Source organism: Myxine glutinosa, chromosome 5 (assembly GCF_964187855.1).
Source record: "Myxine glutinosa chromosome 5, kmMyxGlut1.1, whole genome shotgun sequence".
NCBI classification, from domain to species: domain Eukaryota; kingdom Metazoa; phylum Chordata; class Myxini; order Myxiniformes; family Myxinidae; genus Myxine; species Myxine glutinosa.
Window position 1 is genome coordinate 104,949,907 of NC_136265.1, and position 20,791 is coordinate 104,970,697.

The 20,791-nt window shown below is 47.2% G+C and overlaps 1 protein-coding gene across 1 annotated transcript in view; it reads left to right on the top strand.

Moving 5' to 3' along the window:
* The window catches only part of SMCHD1 (structural maintenance of chromosomes flexible hinge domain containing 1), a 238,536-nt gene that overhangs the window by 36,742 nt on the left and 181,003 nt on the right, over window positions 1-20,791 (top strand). The window contains exons 4-5 of the mRNA XM_078777400.1: window positions 9,505-9,712; window positions 14,832-14,946. Of these exons, the coding sequence (XP_078633526.1) occupies window positions 9,505-9,712; window positions 14,832-14,946 (323 nt within the window). The remainder of the gene's footprint in view (window positions 1-9,504; window positions 9,713-14,831; window positions 14,947-20,791) is intronic.

Below are 20,791 nucleotides of genomic sequence, written 5' to 3' on the forward strand. Positions count from 1 at the left end.
TGACGCAGGAGGTGGAGCAGCTGACGGTGGGACAGACGGAGTTAGTGGAGCAGGTTCAAAGGAACACTGCGGTATTAGGAGGTTTAAAGGCGACACAGAAAGAACTCAAAGATGACTTGGTAGCGACGAAGAGGGAATGTCAGATGGTACGTGAGGGACTGACAACGAGGTTGGACGAGGTGATAGAGGTAATGGAGACGAAGGACCGGCAGGTGAGGACGCACATGGAAACGGTCAAGGTAGCCTTGGAGGACGAGCTTGAGGAGACATACCGGGGAATAAAAGAGGTGAGGCACAAATTAGAAGAAGTGGAAGAAGGGGTGAGCGAAATTAAGAAGCGACGGAGAGGGGATAACAAAGAGATAAAAGAGGAGATGAAAGAATTGGTCCAAAGTCTGTGTTTGGATCGTGATGATGTGCTCATTAACCGGATGAGGGATTCGCAGGTGATGGAGGAGAAGCGAAGAGGAAGAGGACCCGGTGTAAGTGGTGACCAATATGGTCGTGCGTATGATGCGCCAGGTGATTTAATAAGCTTGGGGGTCGAGATAGACCCGGGTGTTCGTGAGAGGCCGTTGGTGAAGTGTGCGACAGGTCTGGTGTGCGAAAAAGGAGGTGTGCGAGAAAGTCCGACTCTGGGGTGTGTGAGGAAAAAGTGCGTGCCAAGGAGTGAGTGTGCTGGCGAGAGTGAGTCGGTCGTAGCGCGTGTGCGAGGGGGCACATGGAAGCGCGGTGTGGTGAGTGTTACAGAGGGTGTAACGGGAGAGTGTGCGCGAGAAAGGTGTGTGACGGACAGGTGCATGGGGAAAGAGTGTGCTGTCAAGAGTAAGGGTGAGTGCGTTGTCACGAGTGGAGGTGAAAGTAGTGAGAGTGACATGGAGCGTGAGTTAGTTGTGACAGGTGAGCGAGGATGTACACCTGGGATGGAAGGATGCACACCTGGAATGGTAGAGCGTGAGTGGGAATGCACGCTGGAGTTGGTGGTGAGGCACGTGGTTGGGTGTGCGAATGAGAGCACACCTGTGATTGTCACAGAGGAGGTGACCGAGGAGGGGGCGCGAAGAGGTGTATTGGTGAGGTGTGCTACCAACGAGTGTGTGCCAAAGTGTTCGGTGGTCAGGTGTGTGACCAAGGCGGTGAGTGGAATGGGTGTACCTGGGTGTGTAAGGAACGGTACGAGGGGCATGGAAACGGCTGGATGTGTGAGCAAGGAACGGGCTGCGGGGTGTAAGCATGCAGGTGAAGCATCGACATTAAACGGGATAGAGTTTAGAACGACTTATAGACGAATCGGGCCCTCGGTGCGTGCTGGGCCTCGCTTTGAACGGCCGCGTCTGTGCTCCACTAGGCGGAGCGGGCGGCAGGATAGGAAGGGTCGTCATGGCGACCACTTTTTGGTGAGACGTGCCGGCAGGTCGAGATCGGGACATTGGGTGGCTCCACGCCGAGGTGATGCGTGGGATCTCGGCCCGGGTAAGCCCCCGTCCCTGCACCGAGTGCCGGACGCACCCAGCCGCTGGCACAGAACAACCAGCATTCATGGCTTGGCTTTACGAAGCCGGGCTTTGGACAGGAATTGGCGCACCGAGAGGCAGTAGTGAGTAGACTGGGTGATGAGGTTAGTGTTTTGGCCCCGAAATTAGAGAAAAACAAAATTTGATGATTGGCAAGGGATTGGCAGTAGTGATTGGCAGATGATGGGCAGTGATTGGCAAATTTTTGATTTGTTGAAATTTGATGTGCAAAATTGGTAGTGAGAGACCCCCGATGTGGTGGGATGGCATCCCTGCCACCCTTCCCATGTGTGGGGCAAATGCGCAATAGCTTATGGGGTGTATGGCAGTGAAAACTAGCCCGGGAGGGTTAGGATATATCGTGTGTAGGGATCTAGAAGATGACATTAGGTAACGTTAAGATTAGTTAGTGACTGATACCTGTAGTGGGGACGCAGGTAGATTAGTATGGATGATAATGACGAGGGAGCGCAATAGTTTAAAGGGACGACTGGGAAGCGCAAGTTTCAGAAGGGAGTAGTTAGCTGAGATGATGCCGTGTTTGTGAGAATTGAACAGGTGTGATTGCACAGGTGTGCAACTGGACAGGTGTGTGGAGCAGTGTATGAGTAGTGAGTGTGTGGATCAGCGCGAATGCGCTTGGGGAGAGAAGGGTGCAGGCGGCACCAAGAATGAGAGCACAGGTGTGCAGGTACAGGTGTGTGGAGAGAGTTGGAGTGAGTGGTACGGAGTGGTGTGCATGGTGCGAAGGTGTGGATGGGGGAAGAGTGGACCCCTTTCACGAGTACCCGGGGCGGGTAGTGTAAGTGTTAGGTAGAGGGTGCAGGTAAATTGTGGTTGGATATTGGCATTTGTGGTGCGGTTGCAGAATGGTGTTGTGAATGGGTGCATTAGTGTTGTGGAAATGGCTGGGCGTGTAGCCTGTTAGTGTGTGTAGTTGGTTTGGGCACTCCACCACTGTAAGGATGTCGGCCAGGTGAGGCCGCAGGTGGGCTCTGGGAGCCGGTAGTTGTGAGTGGGTGCCTGAGGATCCCGGGTGTGGATCGGGTAGCCCAGTGCCAGAGAGGGCACCGAGTGGGGAGAGCGCCAGAGGGCCTGCCCCAGTTAGTTAGGTTAGGGTAAGGAGCAGGTAAGCTCGGAGGCAACTGCAGTGGTGGAGGTGTGCAGGTGGGTAGACCCACTGGGAGAGGTACACGCCGCAGCCCAGAAAGTGTGCGAGGGCACCGGGAGATGAATCGGGGGAGTGAGACCCCAAATTGAAGAGCACCACAGTTTGGCCAATGGGAATTGGTTTTTAGAACCCATAGTGTAAGAGGGCCAATGGGTTGGCCGGAGAAAGACCCCGGGTAGTGTAAAGTTGTTAAAGTCATTTAGGAAATAGTTAGGATTGATGAACCTGTCGCACCATACGCAGCCACTTACCTGTGGTGATGATGATGACTCCACACCTGTGTTTTCTTTGTTTGTGTTGCAGAAATGAGAATTGCTGTTGGATTTGTGAGACGCATCACGACGTGGATGAGACATTGGGGTGATTCCATCTCTCCCTCCCTAGGAGGGACTGATGATGAATTGGTGATGGCAAATTTTGATGTTGAGTTGAAAATGGCAAATTTTGATGAGAGTTGAAAATGGCAAATTTGATTGGTTAGGAGGGAGAGAAGACGAATTTGGTATATGGGAGGAACGGGGAAGACAGTAGGGATGTTTGTTGATTTGTAAAGTAGATGTTTATGGGTAGTGTTGTGTTTTATGGATACAGTAAGGGGTAAGGGAGGGGCCATGTAGGTTACCTGGTGGGGGGGGGGGCGTACGATAGGAACGTACCTGTCTCACCTGGTTCCCATGTGCCCCCAGTGTGCATTACCTTATATTGCGTGCACTTTTGCGCCCTTACCACCTTACTCACTTGTTTCTTCTTTTGTCTCCCACCTCCGAGGATCTGGCTTTGGGGTAGAGAGAGAGGAGAGAGAGGTGCTGGCTACGCAGTTGTGGGCCTGCACTTTCGCTGCTTGCTGCCTGGATCGATACACCATATGGACCGCAATGTTGGTGGCCACCCACAATGGACCGTAGTTCTTTTGCGGCCAAGCACCACCCGTGGATGGACCTATGGGTCAACGTGGCACCTATGCCATACAGGTGAACCACTTTTAGTTGACACCAAGTGCACCACAAGAAGAGCAAGAGACACCTGCAGGGTTAGGGGTTGTCGCATTTATTTTTAATCATTGAACAATGGTGACTGCACCGATTGGTGGTGGGGTGGTGCTGTTGATGCTCGGAAAGGGTGCTCTGCACGTTATTAAAGGCCGTCGGCCACAGAGCACTCGTGGGTTGGTGTATCGATGTTGGCAAGCGCGCTCTCTCTATGCATAACATCTGCATGTGTTCCTCCAAAAACAGGTCCTGGATCGTAGTGTAAATAGCAGCGTAGTCTTGTAAATAATGCTCCCTACCGGCTGTATGTTTAGTTTGAGAATTCTTTCCGGATTCGGTTATCCTGTGGGTGTGTTTCTGTGAGGAGAAGGGTGCAACGTCGCAGGGGGACATATTTACTCATTTGTGAATATCTGTAAAACTGTCGCACTCAGGGTAGAGTTAATAGTAGAGGGAACTACATTGCGTGCCACACTAAAGTAGGTAAAAATTTATCGGGTCGGGACGCCCCGAGGGTAGAGAAGGGTGCAATGTTGCGAATATGGAATTTGACCTCCATATCCGCTTGTAAATATTCCCCTATCTTCTCCGATACTCCCCAACTCTCCCCTTACCCCATTCCCTAGTCCCATTGTCTGTAAACAACACCCATTAGAGCCGATCTTCCCCTTCATTCCCCCATTAAATGTCGTGCCCAGGTCCCCCGCACCACACGTAGACAATTATAGGACATCTTGCTAGTTATTCTTAATCTATGTCAGTTAAGGACTTGTTTCCATTAATTATGACTCTTCGTTGCACCAGAATGTGATGATATGGCACCAGTAGGAGTTTAGGACCTTCCCATACCTCCCCGCATCTCTTCCCATCATCTCAAGCTCCAACAACAACCACAACAACAGCGGCTTTGCGTCCTCACTCCGGCTCGGTTGGCCGCCATTGAACATGTGCTCGACGGGGTTACCCAGAAGGGGGCTCCCTGTCGGCCCCTCGTCAAGGGCGGAGCCGGTAACCCCCGCACCCAATGAGAAGCCATGGGCCGATGCCATATGGGGCGGAGCTAACGAGCGAGGGCGTGACTCCCCGCCGGATATACGCGGCCCCGCGCCGGACGTGACGAGAGATGCGCCCCGAGCTTGGAAGGACAAGACGCCACCCTCCCGAGCGCTGAGCGACCTCCCCGGCATCTCCACCAAAGTCGCGACCCACGAGCGCTGAGCGACCTCCCCGCATCTCTGGACACCACCGTACGTGATTCTGTCCCTGAGCCAGGTGCACCTGAGCCATCGACTGCCGCTTTCCTTGCCATCAAATCCCGTGTGAGTCAGCAATTTTGTCCCGTGTGTCCGTCGTCTGTCCGGGGATAATATAAGAGTGTGTCTAAGTGCCTGTCTTCCTGTAATATACCTCTAGCCCCTGTAATCTAACCTTTTTCCGTACGAATATACTTGAGAACTGAACCCTTGGTGTCGTATTGTGTCATTATAACCCAGCCGGGTGTCTTCTCTTTCCTATTGAGCCAGCGTAGCGCGATTAGTTAACATTCGGGCACAATCGGGTAACTTGTACGGATACGGCGGCCATCCCGCTCGGCCCACCATACCATCAAAGTCGTATCTGTAACAATATATATGTATATGTATATATATATATATGTATATATATATGTATATGTATATATATATATGTATATATATATGTATATGTATATATGTACAGTGATCCCTCGTTTATCGCGGGGGTTACGTTCCAGAACCCCCCGCGATAGACGAAAATCCGCGAAGTAGCGACCATATTTTTATTTTATTATTTATATATATTTTAAAGCTTTATGACCCTCCCCACACTCTTATTAACCTTTCCCATACTCTTATAAACACTTCCTATACTCTTAAACACTTTTTACACTCTTAAACATACGTAATTTTAACAACATATAAAATTCTAATGGGTACTCACCATTGAAGATACTGTAGCTACCCATGGGTTCCCCAAGCAAGACCAGCATCAGAATCTCCTTGCTCCAGCCGGTGACGTCAACGGTGGGGATCCCCGGCGCGAGAGTGGCTGGTCACGTGACCGCTAAAGCGTGCTGCGCTTTGCGGGTATAATCAGCTACACCTGTTGATCACGTGACCACCGAAGCACGCCACGCTTGAGAGGCGTGGCTTTCGGTTTCTGGTTGTGCTTTATAATGCAGCCCGATAAACGGGCTTTTCAGTGTTCCCGAGTTGGTTTTGAGAATAAATATCTTCTCGGACGAGTTTGTGTCTTGCCCGTCATTTCGTCCGTATCAAGCAAGAGCCCCGGCTCTTCAATACTACAACTTGCGTGATGAAGATGATGATGAATTAGCTGTGCAGTACTGATGACGATGAAGGTGATGACGATGATGACGATGATGAATGTACTGCACAGCCAGAAAGAGCATTACAGTTACCCATTACGTGGGTAACTAGCGCAAGCTGCCGCATCTGCGTTTTCCATACGCACGACTCTTTGTCTACCCTTCTACTGTACACTATGTAGTATGTACAGTATTTTATTTCTTGTAATATGTTTTAAATACTGTATTTTTCTTATTTCTTTACGTTTTTTTATTTTTTAGGCTAGAAAATGCTTATTTTACCACAAAAATATTTAAAATAATAGTATATAAAAATACATTTATACCGCAAAATCCCGCGATATAGCGAAAAATCGGCGATATAATTTTACATATACTAGCGAGAAAAACCCGCGATGTACCGAAGCCGCGAAAAGTGAACCGCGATATAGCGAGGGATGACTGTATATGTATATATATATATGTATATATATATGTATATATATATATATATATATGTATGTATATATATATATATATATATATATATATATATATATATATATATATATATGTATATGTATATGTATATATATATGTATATGTATATGTATATGTATATGTATATGTATATGTATATATATATGTATATGTATATGTATATATATATATATGTATGTATGTATGTATGTATGTATATATATATATATATATTGTTACGGAACCCAACGTCGGCCTCTTTCCCCCTTATCGAGGGGGGATTAATCCCCTCGTTTGACTGACCGACGTGGTCCTGAGGGTATGACGTCACGCCCGGTCAGCGCTGGGTAGGGTATTAGGCCCAACCGTCCTATGACCTAAATACCAGCGCCTCCCGGTACGCAAGGAAACACCCCCCCGCCCACGGCCGCAGCGTAATAGATTGGTTGCGGCGTGAGCCGTTTATCAAAGGGGCTAAACCCGATTCATATGCGTTGGCCGAATCGCGCCACGTGCACTCAATTTGGAAACCTCTAAAGCGACCGAATGTGAAGAAGACAAGGTAGGAAGAACAGGGATTTATTACTAATTATTATTATTGTACACAATCAAAAAGAACCAAGGAGAAGGAAAGATAACGAAAGTAACTGGAAGAAGAAGAAGAGGAAGACAGTGCAAATACTAGCGTATTCTATACAATCTTACTTAGACCCCAGGACAACATAAAAGACGGACGACAATCAGACTTACACTGGGGATGAAGGCAGGAACGACTGGCAGGAGGTGGATGGCTGGACGGATGAGGTGGGATCTCAGGGCGGGCAGGATGCGGGTCCGGTTCGTGTGTGCTCGAGGTGAGCAGCCGCCGTTAAAGCTCAAAGCTGCGGTGGTTCAAGCTGCGATGGTTCAAGCTCCGGTGGTTCAAGCTGCGATGGTTCAAGCTCCCGTCTCTGCCGCATCTGATGCATCCCTCTCATCTCTCTCCGCAGTCCTTCCGCACCCCCTTTTTATCAGGCGCGTCGCGATCAAGCCGCCGGCCTCTTAGGAACGCCCATCGGTGAGCTCGCCTCGGCCTCGATTGGTCGCGAGGGCTCACCGATCCCGCCCCTCGATGAGGTGCTGGCAGGGCCATGCCTTGTTCCTGGCGCTTGGCTGACTCCTCCCACCTTCTTCCCCGAGGCTTGACCACGTGCGTAATGGCGGGCGAATGCAGTTGGCAATGAAGGCTGGCAATTGAAAGGGGATCTATCTTATTTGAATTTGATGCAACGCAATGAATTAGTGGACCACAGAGCCTTATACTGACATTTACTAAGGACATAACTACTGAGGGAAACTTATGATTGGCTACGTGTGTGCGATGGCTTAACTAAGGACGACCTTTGACCTTTACAATTGGAGGTATTTACAAGGAATATTTACAGCACACAAAAGGGTATATTTTACAGCAAATTATACACACAGTTCCCAAATCCTCAACAATATATATATAAATATAAATAAATAAATAAATAAATAAATAATTAATTAATTAATTAATATATTAATATATATATATTGTCCTATGAAAGATTAACGGAGGCGTGTGGCTTTGTCACATGTTGTTAATCGAAACGTTGTCATTGTTCAATTAAAGGTTGGAGATCTTACCATGGAGTCATATATATATATATATATATATATATATATATACATACACACATACACATAGTTGGATAGATTGGGGATAGACAAAGAAGGATCACTGGAATGGCTAAGAAGAAGTTTGCTCGACTCTGGAATGCAGAACGAATCATTAAAATTGCTCAAGATCAAGGACGCAACATGAATGAAGAATATGGCAGGACACAGTCTATCGGACAGGTGTAGGTTTTGCAAGGTAGAGAAAGCCCGAGTCACCTCCTATAACCACCGTTTAGAACCTCCTATCAGGATGTAAAAAGCTCATGTCAACGGCTGTACATCCAAAGGCACACAAAAGTATGTCGAAGAATCCACTGGCACATCTGCAGAAATTTCAATAAGTGAGTTGGACAAAACTAATGGAAGCATGAACCCAAGGCAATCATTGAAAACGAAGACATAATGCTCACGTAAGACCTGATGATCCTATTTGGTGTGAACATAGAAAACAAAGCACTATGTCTGGACATAGTACTCAGTTAAAAAAAGGAAAAGAAGGCATGGCTATTTGAGGTGTCAGTACCCAGTGAGTTTGGTCTAAATAATGCAGAAATCAAAAAAATGACCAAATACCAAGACCTCAAGAACGAAGTGAAAATATCCTGGAAGCTGAAGAGCGCCGAAATTGTGCCAGTGATAATTAGAGCAATGAGGATAATAAAGAAGAACCCAATAGAGATCTTAAAAACGATCCCTGGGAACATAACGATAAAGAAATTGCAGTTGGAGGCTGTCCCGGGGCTCTGTGACAATCCTGAAAAGAGTCCTTGGGACGAAAAGAAAAAAGTGTTGTTGTTCAACTATTTCGTTGGAGTGCATAATTCTGCTTACCCCACTTGGCATCCAGAGTGAAATGGCAGCTTGGTAAAGTATTCTATGGGGACATTCCAGAGTAATATGAAGGCAAAATAAATTGGAGGATTCAAAGCAACGGGACAAGCATGATGTATGAGAGGTACTCCCACTCACTCTAAGCCGTCTTGACTCGAAGCCGTGTTTGCGGGTTGTCCATCCGTACGTCCGTGATAGGATTCCGTTACCGCGATAACTTAAGAACGGCTGAAGGGATCTTAGTGAAACTTGGTTGAAGTATGTATCATGCAAAAATATGCAAAATATCAAAATATCAAGAAATATCAAGTATGCAAAGATAAATGGATTAGATTATGAGGTCAAAGGTCAGAGGTCATGTCAGGTAAAAATGTGATACTTGAGAACAGCTAAAGTGATTTAAATCAAACTTGGTTCAAGTATGTATAATGATGTAATAATACGGGCAGAGGCATATCGGTCGACGGTGACGAATATGGCTCTGGTTGTTTGTTTAAATTTTGTTTTCAGGTGAGGTTGTTGAAGCCGAAACAGGACGTGGAGCTGAATCTGCGCGATGTCTCGGATGACATGCAGTCCCTGTACATATCCACCACAGTGGATACGTTTGAATTCCACGTGCATCCAGATACCAATTCTGTGGTTGAGGGCTTGGTCCGTTACCACCCCTTCCTCTATGACAGTGAAAGCTACCCTGTGGATCCGAGCTTTTCTGCCCGTAAGTTCTTCCCTCATGCCTGTTTCTTCATTGCTCTTATTGGTGGATCTTTCTTGTATGTATTTTTGCAGTTTTTCATCACTGTGCTTCTGATAAGGTATTCCCTTAAGATTTGCTACCATGATCTTTTTTGTAACAAAATCTTGATAATCGGTTTTGGTTTAATTCTGTATGAAATCCCTCGTTAGCCTTCCCTGAAATTGGACAACAGTGACAGGTAGTTATAGATAAAGCCTTTTGGGTTATTACCCCACGCACGCAAAGTGAAAAGCGTGGTTAAACAATTGTTTCACTTCTGTCTGTCCGCCTGTCCACAGACGTCAGTTTATAATTGACAAACGACTTGATTCAAATTGAATGTTATATTTTGAACATGAATCGTAAATTTAATCGGAACACAAACCTGCAGTTTAGCAGTACTTTCTCTGAAATCGTCCTGATGTCACGTGTGCAAAGAGTGAGATGGTTTTTAAGTGGTGAAGTTTCAATATTTGGCTATGGACTTCCTTCTATCCGTCCATCCGTCCATCAAAAATGAGGAAGAACCTTTATAATCCACCGTGTTTAATTCCAGAATGTTCTCGAGGGTAATTCTATGGGGTTCTGAAGGGTTTCTTTTATTTCTAGGCTTTCCCTATTTCATATTAAAAATGGCAAACTGAACCGCTTCCTTCGGACACTGGTGCGATTAATTACATTTTTTTTGTTACTCTGCCTGTCTGGCAGTCGAACAGAATTGAAAATCACCCTAACAAGAAACTTACTCTTTTTACGGACGTCATCTTACTATAATTCACCAAATGTCTGTCCGTCCGTCTGTCCGTCCGTTTGAAGGTACTGCAAAAATGGCTGAACCGATCGCAACGATATTTTGGGTGGGTATACCTGGGATCTCTTGGAGTAAAATAGGCTATATTAATAACCACCTTTAGAGGCCATTTTTCCCCGCAAAGCGGGGGTTGGCCTTTTTCGGGAACCGTGGTTTTTTTTTTTTGTTTTTTTTTGGTCCCCTTTTTGAAGCAATGTTTTACGGTCGGATGCCCTTCCTGACGCCAACCCTTTTTGCCGCCTTTAACGACAAACAGGGAATTACCAGTGAACTGGTACTCAATTTATGGAGCTCTCAAATCTCCATCCCTTGAGACCCATTGACAATCCATCATGTTCCCCATAGCTATTGACGTCAGGCATCGTCGGGAGGGGGAGGGGATGAGGGGGGAGGGGAGGGGGAGGGTGAAGGGGGGGAGGGAGGGTGAGGGGTGGGAGGGGGGAGGGCAGGCTATATTGTTTTTCCAATTTCAGCTTTGGCCTCCAGCATTTTCAGGTTTGGACTCCCGCATGACGTTATTTTCCCGGGTGCCGCACAAACGGCTGCACCAATCAGCTGCTTCGATCGGCTGCACCGATCGGACTCGGTGACCTCGGACAAAGACCTTTTATAAGGACATGGGTTGAATCCCTGCTTGAGAGAATGCCAACCCCCTCCCTGCCATCACGGCCATCTCTCCAACTCACAATCCCACGAGATATGCGGAAAGGACGACCCAGAACCAATCATCTTCTTTTTGATTCGTATGTAAACATCATTAAAAGTAAATAATGACCTCGGCCAAAGTTCAAACAATGTGGGTTTAATCTCTACATAAGAGAATTCCACATAGCTATTTGGGCGGTGTATTTAAGCCAACAGATCGCTGTCTCCATCGACCTTGCCGAGGCCGTAACACCTGTCAGCTCAAAATCCTTTTAACTGTTGATTTGGTAGTTTTTACAATGAAGGAAACATTAACGATGTTGTTAAAAGTTTATTTTGTGATTAATTTGTGATTGGAGTTATGTTGTTTGGAATGAAAAAAAGAGATATCAAGTTCAAGTGAATGACGACATGCCGTGATGGTTTCTACTTTCTGAACATGAACTTTGCGGATCGCCATATGCAGATTCGTCACGGACCCACGATTGATGTTTCTTTACGTGAACGTACCAGTTTGTTTGCGAACAGGTACGTTTTTCATGGAGGTCCTTCACGATCTTGCTGTCCATGTCTGATGTGCGACTGAAGATGCTACAGGAATGTGGAATTTATTGGTTTCATGCTTTAGCATTCGCCGTATCTGCATTGCCTGTTTGCTTCTGGCATCCCACCCGTGCATATCATGGGTATCTCACTCGTAAACATAAAGGACACGAACAACAGGCATAAATAACCATTGCAACATTTTGGATAGGGTCGTGTAATAAACACTGCATCAACAACAGTAATCTTCTGGAATTATTTTTTTATAACCTTTATCTTCTTCTATCTTACATCTCTATAAAAAAAAGAAAGCTTTTGTTTGTTTGTTTGTTTACATGCGCTAATCTCCTGAACGGTGAGAGATAGGAGGAAACCTGTGACACAAAAAAAATGTCGGGACGGGCCCCGGGAAGGTTATAGGCTAGGTAGCGAGGCCGGTCGAGGCCGCCTCGGCCGGGCTGGGCCCATTTCGCAAGTAAAAGCTGAGCTGAATTATAGTAGTCAATCTTCTACGGCCGTGAGTAAAAGCTGAATTATCTTTCTCTTTCTCTCTTCTCTCTTTCTCTCCTTCTTCTCTCCTTCTCTCCTTCTCTCTCTTCTCTCTCTTCTCTCTCTTCTCTCCTTCTCTCCTTCTTCGCTCCTTCTCTCCTTCTCTCTGTTCTCTCTCTTCTCTCTCCTCTCTCTCCTCTCTCTCCTCTCTCTCCTCTCTCTCCTCTCTCTCCTCTCTCTCTTCTCTCTCTTCTCTCTCTTCTCTCTCTTCTCTCTTCTCTCTCTTCTCTCTCTTCTCTCTCTTCTCTCTCTTCTCTCTCTTCTCTCTTCTCCTGAGAGGTGGGGCCAAAAACAATATATTGTTGCGGATCTCGAGCCCGTCGACGTACTAATGGGGGTTAAACCCTTCTCCCCCTCGGGCTTCGAGTCCACGAGGCCGCAACCCACTTTACACTCGTGGGGGCGGATTGTTAAACAATTCCAGCCGCCAACCCCGTAGCGAGGGTGCGGAAGGGTCTCTGGTCAAATACACAAGTACCTTCAATACACACGCCGCCCCGAGGACGGGGGCTGAACCTCGCACGAGTTACGCTGGTCTGATACACCCGAGCGGTTTGCATGTCACGTAACTCGTGCCGTTAATTATTATTGACCCGATCGAGCGGTTTTATCTCGTGCAATGCGAGGCCAATTGGGGAAAAGACGTGAACGGCCAAATGGAAGCAAAGAACACAGGTTTATTATAAATTTGTACAATGATCAGAGCAAAGAAGACACAGAGTAGCAACTTAACCATCCATCCTTAACTTGATTCCCCAGACAAGGGCCCTCTCACTCATGCGGGGAAAGGAAGGAAGAGAAGAGAACGCTCTCAAGCGCGGTCGTTTGTGCAGTTTGCCCCGGACAGCTCGTTGGGCGTTCCCTTGAGGATGTTCGTGGCACGGACGTCGGCCTCCAGTCGTGCACGCACGGGAATCCGCCCGGCGTGTCCCGATGTCAGTGAGGCGGCAACTCGGTGAAAGGATACCATAGGAAAGCTCGCACTGTATAATTATTAGTGGCATGGACCACGTGACGCATGGAAGAAATCTTGATATAATAAGTGGGGATACTGTCACATAAGGTTGTTTAAAGGTTCTTCAAAAGGGGGGGGAGGGGGGTGAAACAGTGCTGATTGATGTAGGGATCAAGGATAATTTTCCCCAATGCGTGCTTACCCTCTGGAGTCTTTCCCCTGACGTTGTTGCTGCCACGGCCGACCATGCACCTCCTTTACATAACATTTACCACCGGAATTTTACCACATTTTTTTACCACATAAATTTACCACATTTACCACCATTTACCACAGAAAGCCAAGCACGAGTCGATCAAAGTACGCCCCACCCCCAACGGACCTTGTGAGAAACGAGCAAGGCGGGGAATCGGGGGCGGAGAGAAAACCATGCCCGGAGGTACGCATTTGTAGGAGGTGGGCGGGAGAAATGGGAGGGACTTTCGGTGATTGGCTCTGGCGGGGTGAAGAGGATGAGTGCGCTTGGTGACTGGGATGAACAATAAGGCTGGCCATTTTTATGCTGAGGTAATTTGGTACGTGCTTTTGGAGAGCGAGGAGCTCTTGGCTGCGTTGGCGGCATTTGAAGGAGGTTTTCGCGACTGCTGGGCTTGTGGTGGGCTGAAGGCCGCACTGTTCGCCACAAGGACGAGTTGGAGCGAAGGAGGGCAGTCTTAACTACGCCCCATGACTGGGCGCCTTCAACGCCCGGGCTTTCGGCTCCTCGTTCGCCATCTTGTGTGCTCCAGGGATGCTCTGAACCTCGCTATTGCCACCACACTCTCTCTCTCAAGAAGACCCTCTGGAGACAGCTATGTGTATCCACAAAAAGGGACCATTTTTATTTTATTATCTTTTCCCTGTGTGCGTGTTCGAGACATTGTGTGGAGGATCCTCACGTAGGGAATTTAGTTCACCTCCGTCTTTGTTTTAACATTTTCGTCCGCGTTTTATTTCATTAAACTATTGTTGCACTTTTATTTGTCGTGTTTATTTGTTCGTGGTTTCAGGAATAAGCCCGTTGTTTTTTTCGTTATATAAATGCCTCGCATCTCTTCCATCCCACGCATGTAAATTAACCGTCATCTTCGGCTGGTCGCCTCGGAGATAAAGCAGTTCGGCTATCCGTCACTTGGCTGGATCTTAATCGCCGGTGACACGACAGTATGTAGCATGATTGTATATACTGTACTATATAGTATTTAGTGTGATGTTTCAAAAAGTTGTGGATTACTTATGACCAAACTGGGTGGATGATTTGCTGAGGTGACAAGAACAAACCGATTAGATTTTGCTTCAGGTGCGGATCCACATCTGGCCTATCAGTGGGATAGAAAACTTAAACGGTTCAGCCTGTCATAAGTATGTGCTCTACTGAGTGTGATTTTATTGGTGTTTGCTGCAACCTCTTGCAGAAGACTTGCTCAATGAACTGTCTGTTATTGACCATTCTTTCTTGTTTCTTTTGTGATCATTAGTTCAGGTCTTAGTGCAGCTCATTCCTGATCAGGTGGGTCAGAGGTTGCCTGAATAAATACTAGCCTCTGTTCTTTTGCCAGCCTCTGAAGAAGAGGATGATGTCGTGAGTGTGGTGCCACAGAATTCACTTGTGAAGTGGCCAATATTTGAGTGCTACTGGAATGGCCGCTTGATTCCTTACACCACCATAAACGAGTAAGTTTGCGAAAGAGAGATCTTTCTTCAATTTATTTCTGATAACTTGTCATTTTACATGGCCATGGTCCCATGGATACGAGTCCAGTAAGGTTCAACGTTATTATCCCCATGCTTTTTGAAAAAAAAAAAAAAAAACGGGGTTGTATTATAATCTGCTCCTTCTATCCGGTCTGTCTGTCTGGCCGGCCGACACTTTATCTCCGAAACTGTTTTGCAGAAATTCACCAAACGTTGTCGTTATGATTACCAAATGGCACAAATGTGCAATAGCAGTACATTCGGACCCCGTCATTCGTGGGGGGAGATACACTACTGGTCAAAAGTTTTAGAACACCTCAATTTTCCAGTTTTTATTGAAATTTACGCAGTTTATTATCTCGATGTACTCTGAAATTAAGCATAGAGCAAATAAACAATTGGGGATAAAAAAGAAATCATAGAATCATTTTGTTTAACAAAATTTAATTTAAATTTTTGACTCAGCAAAGTAGCCACCTTTTGCAGATATAACTGCCGAACACACTCGTGGCATTCTTTCTACAATGGAAATCAAATATTGTTCGGGAAGTTCTTCCCAACACTGTTGCAGAAGTTCCCACAAATGTGTTGCACTTGTAGGTTGCTTTGCTTTCATCCTTCTGTCCAGTTCATCCCAAACCAGCTCGATGCGGTTTAAGTCTGCAGACTGTGCTGGCCATTCCATGATTTGAAGCCTACAGTCTTGTTCTTTTCTTCGAAGGTAGTTTTGACATAGCCTCGATGTGTCTTTAGGTTAATTATCTTGCTGTAGGATGAACCCCTGACCAACTGGGCGTATACCAGAGGGTATTGCATGGCGCTGCAAAATGCTGTGGAAGTCCTTTTGGTTCAGGGTGCCAGTCACTCTGTGCAAGTTGCCGACTCTGGATGCAGCAAAAGAGCCCCAGACCATCATGCTTTCCTCCTCCATGTTTGACAGTTGGTGTCACACACTGAGGAACCATCCTTTTGCCTGCTCGACGGCATACAAAAACCCTGCGTGATGAACCAAAGATTTCAAATTTTGATTCATCAGTCCATAAGACCTTCCAGTCTTCAGTAGTCCACTGGTGGTGCTTCATGGCCCAGGCAAGCCTCTTTTTCTTATTTTGCCATCTTAGCAATGGCTTTCTTACTGCCACTCGACCTGTCAAACCTGCAGCTCAAAGTCTTCTCTTCACAGTTGAAACTGAGACTTCCTTACTTTGACCAGTGTTAAGCTGTGCTTGAAGCTGTTGTCATGTGAGCCACCTATCACACAAGCTGTTGACTCTCAGAAACTTGTCTTCTGATTCTGTTGTGGCTTTGGATCTGCCAGTCCTCTTCCTGTCAGAGTTTCCTCCATTTTCCAAGTACCTTTTGATGGTGTAGGAAACTATACTCACTGACACCTTGGCTTTCTTTGCAATTTCTCGAAAGGAAAGACCTGCACTTTTAAGGGTTATAATGGTCTGTCTGTCTTCCTTTGTTAATTGCCTTTTTCTCACCATTATGATAGCAATATACTACTTCCTGCAGTGCAATACCACCTTTTAGAGGCCATTTTTCCCCACAAGCGGGGGTTGGCCTTTTTCGGGAACTGTGGTTGTTGTTTTTCGGTCCCCTTTTTGAAGCAATGTTTTACGGCCGGATGCCCTTCCTGACCCCAACCCTTTTGCCGCCTTTAACGACAAGCAGGGAATTACCAGTGAACTGGTACTCAATTTGCCGACCTCGGAAGGATGACAGGCTGAGTCAACCCCCCTGGCGTTAATTCAGCGATTGACCGGGATTCGAACCCAGGATCCTAGGATCCTAAGCCGGCACCCTAGCCGCTAGCCCAACACCAGGGACTAATTGCAATATTGTCCAAATAATGCTTCAGAGGGTGTAATAAGTATAACAGTCTGTTCCGATACTGCTTTTATACAACTACAGACGGGGTTTGTAATCAAGTATTCAGCAGAGGTTGGGACACCTGTAGGAATTGTTTGCATAAACTTTCAAGGCTTTATTTACTAACATTGCTGCAGAACAGCTGTAAGTTGTTAACGCATTACTTGTTCCCTGAAGAAGGCCTTTTTTTTTTACAATATAACTGTGCAATTTACATTATTTCCCCGTTTTTGCTACCCTAAACTTTTTTTTAAACCTCGAGCAGTTTACTGCTTACCTTTGTACCATTTCAGGTTATTCACTGGACTTGAATTGCTTAAATCTCAATAAAAACTGGAAAAATTGAGGTGTTCTAAAACTTTTGACCAGTAGTGTGTGTGTGTGTGTGTGTGTGTGTGTGTGTGTGTGTGTGTGTGTGTGTGTGTGTGTGTGTGTGTGTGTGTGTGTGTGTGTGTGTGTGTGTGTGTGTGTGTGTGTCTATCTGTCTATATATATATAAATAATTATATGCACACACGCACACACGCAATATATATATATATATATATATATATATATATATATATATATATATTGTTACGGGACCCAACGTCGGCCTATGGTTCCCCTTTGAGGGGGGATTAGTCCCCTCGTTTGTTACTGACCGACGGGGTCCCTGAAGCTGCACCGCGACCTCCGGAAAGGCCGGTGAGCAGCTTCGTTCGCGACCGCGGATAAGATGTTAATGGATTGCCGAGCGGATGGCAGCCGCGGCCTGAACCGTTAACAAACACTAACCCGATTCTGAACGTTGGCCAAATCGTGCCACAGGTATTCAATTTGGAAAAGACAAAGACGACGGATGTGAAGAAGAAGAAGACAAGAGGTAGGAAATACGAATATGATTTATTATTATTTACAACCAAAAGAAACCAAGGAGAAGGAAGGATAATAAAATAAAGGCAGAAAGAGGGACGGACCAGAAGGACACAGTGAAACTCTAGCTTACCTTTAAACAGTCTTACTTAACCCAGGACAAGACACACAAAACAGACTACGAGCAAACTCACACGAATGGGGAAATTGCAGGCAGGATTGGAAGGACTGGAAGGAGAGGAACGCTCCGCTCGAACCGGAGCACGGTAGGCCCGGGAGTCAGCAGCCGCCGCCCTTCCTCGATTGGCACGTCCAGCAGCCGCCGCCCTTCCTCGATCGGCACGTCCAGCAGCCGCCGTCAACGCCCTAGCTGCGGTCGTGCGGGCTGCCGCGATACGTGCACCCTCAGGACGCGTCTCCTTTCTCTCTCCGAGGGCTCGTCTCGACTCATCTGCCGTCTCTGGCGCAACTCTCAGTGGGGGCTGATGCAATGGGTTTTATAACCCCGCCCTCTTGAGCCATACCCACTCATTCTTGGTTGGTCGTAGGGGCTTCTTGGCTCCACCTCTTGATGACGATGGGCGGGCCACGCCCTTCTTCTCCGAGTTGGAGCACATGGGCAATGGCGGCGAATGCAGTTGGCAATCGAGGCTTTGGGAATGGGGCTTTGGGAATGAAAGGGGATCTACCTTATTTCACTTGGTGCAATGGAGAATGTCAACTAGTGGGAACAGAGCCTTAACCTACACAGAATAAGGAAATAACTACCAACAAGGAGGAAATCTATGATTGGTTAACGTGATGGTATATGACCTAACTAAGGGACGCCCTTTGACCTTTATACACAGAATGGAGGCAGGAGGGTGGTCTTTACAATTCATTACACAATAAAAAAACTCAATTCTCATATCCACAACAATATATATATATATATATATATATATTATAATAGGCGAAGGTGATTCTGTCCGTCTGTCCGGGGGTGTGGCTTACTCTGTTTAGAGAGTAGCTCCACCCATTCTGGGAGAGGCTTCATAAACAAAATAACTCGCATAGCTTTGAGGCCTGTTTAGTTAGGCCCGTGCTGTCTTTCTCTCTCACACAGGTTTATTTCAATCCTAATTCGATATATCATTTCATTTTTAACAGTCGCTAACATAGTGTTGGACTCGGTTGAAAAAAAACGGGAAGAGAATCCCATGAAAGTTTCCGTTTTCGAACGAAATGATTTCTCAAAAGGCCTGTAAAATAAAGCCCATTCATTGAGTCACCCTCACGATTTTATCTGGAATTCACCATCTGATTTAATTTTTATCGATGGTTTTCGACTCGGTGTCAGAAATAATTGAGAACATTCACGCACACACGGGAAATTGACGAGATATATTTATAAAAATCGCGCCATGATACACGAAAATACACCGCCTAAAATAACGGTCGGGGAAAATGTCGACATATATTAAAAATTCACATTTTCTTTTCCGTTGAGATATATTACTTTTACGTTTTATGACAGTCGGCACAAAAACGACATATATGTCTTCGTTCTTTCTAATTTCATTCAACATTATTATCCGGAAGTAAAATATGTTTCAGGAAATTACCGAGAGATATTTCTTCGTTTTTTTTTATTAGTTATGTGCGCATACACTTTAAATAGGTTTATTTGAAATCTTTAATTTTCACAATGTAATTTACTTGCCATTTGTCATTTGATGATTACGAGACACTTCCTCTTGAGGATCGTGACAATTCATACGTTGCGTGGAAACTTCCATTCCCAAAATGAATGCGACGGTCGATGAAGAACGCAGACTTGAACAGGATGTAGCAAGAAAACGAATGAGATGGGCGAATGAGTCCATCGACGAACGTCAATGCAGACTTGAACAGGAGGTTGCAAGAACCGCACAGAGACCGCACGAGACGGGAGAACCGCACAGGATGCTGCTGCAACAACGATGAGGAGGGTATTGGAGAGGAGTGTGAGGAGGTATTGGAGAGGAGTGCAAGGAGGTATTGGAGAGGAGTGTGAGGAGGTATTGGAGAGCAGTTTGAATGTGAGGAGGTATTGGAGAGGAGTGTGTGTGAGGAGGTATTGGAGAGGAGTGCGGGGGATTGGAGAGGAGTGCGGGGGATTGGAGAGGAGTGCGGGGGATTGGAGAGGAGTGCGGGGGATTGGAGAGGAGTGCGGGGGATTGGAGAGGAGTGCGAGGGGTTGGAGAGGAGTGCGAGGGGTTGGAGAGATGAGTGCGAGGGGTTGGAGAGATGAGTGCGAGGGGTTGGAGAGATGAGTGCGAGGGGTTGGAGAGATGAGTGCGAGGGGTTGGGGAGAGGAGTGCGAGGGGTTGGGGAGAGGAGTGCGAGGGGTTGGGGAGAGGAGTGCGAGGGGTTGGGGAGAGGAGTGCGAGGGGTTGGGGAGAGGAGTGCGAGGGGTTGGGGAGAGGAGTGCGAGGGGTTGGGGAGAGGAGTGCGAGGGGTTGGGGAGAGGAGTGCGAGGGGTTGGGGAGAGGAGTGCGAGGGGTTGGGGAGAGGAGTGCGAGGGGTTGGGGAGAGGAGTGCGAGGGGTTGGGGAGAGGAGTGCGAGGGGTTGGGGAGAGGAGTGCGAGGGGTTGGGGAGAGGAGTGCGAGGGGTTGGGGAGAGGAGTGCGAGGGGTTGGGGAGAGGAGTGCGAGGGGTTGGGGAGAGGAGTGCGAGGGGTTGGGGAGAGGAGTGCGAGGGGTTGGGGAGAGGAGTGCGAGGGGTTGGGGAGAGGAGTGCGAGGGGTTGGGGAGAGGAGTGCGAGGGGTTGGGGAGAGGAGTGCGAGGGGTTGGGGAGAGGAGTGCGAGGGGTTGGGGAGAGGAGTGCGAGGGGTTGGGGAGAGGAGTGCGAGGGGTTGGGGAGAGGAGTGCGAGGGGTTGGGGAGAGGAGTGCGAGGGGTTGGGGAGAGGAGTGCGAGGGGTTGGGGAGAGGAGTGCGAGGGGTTGGGGAGAGGAGTGCGAGGGGTTGGGGAGAGGAGTGCGAGGGGTTGGGGAGAGGAGTGCGAGGGGTTGGGGAGAGGAGTGCGAGGGGTTGGGGGGAGGAGTGCGAGGGGTTGGGGGGAGGAGTGCGAGG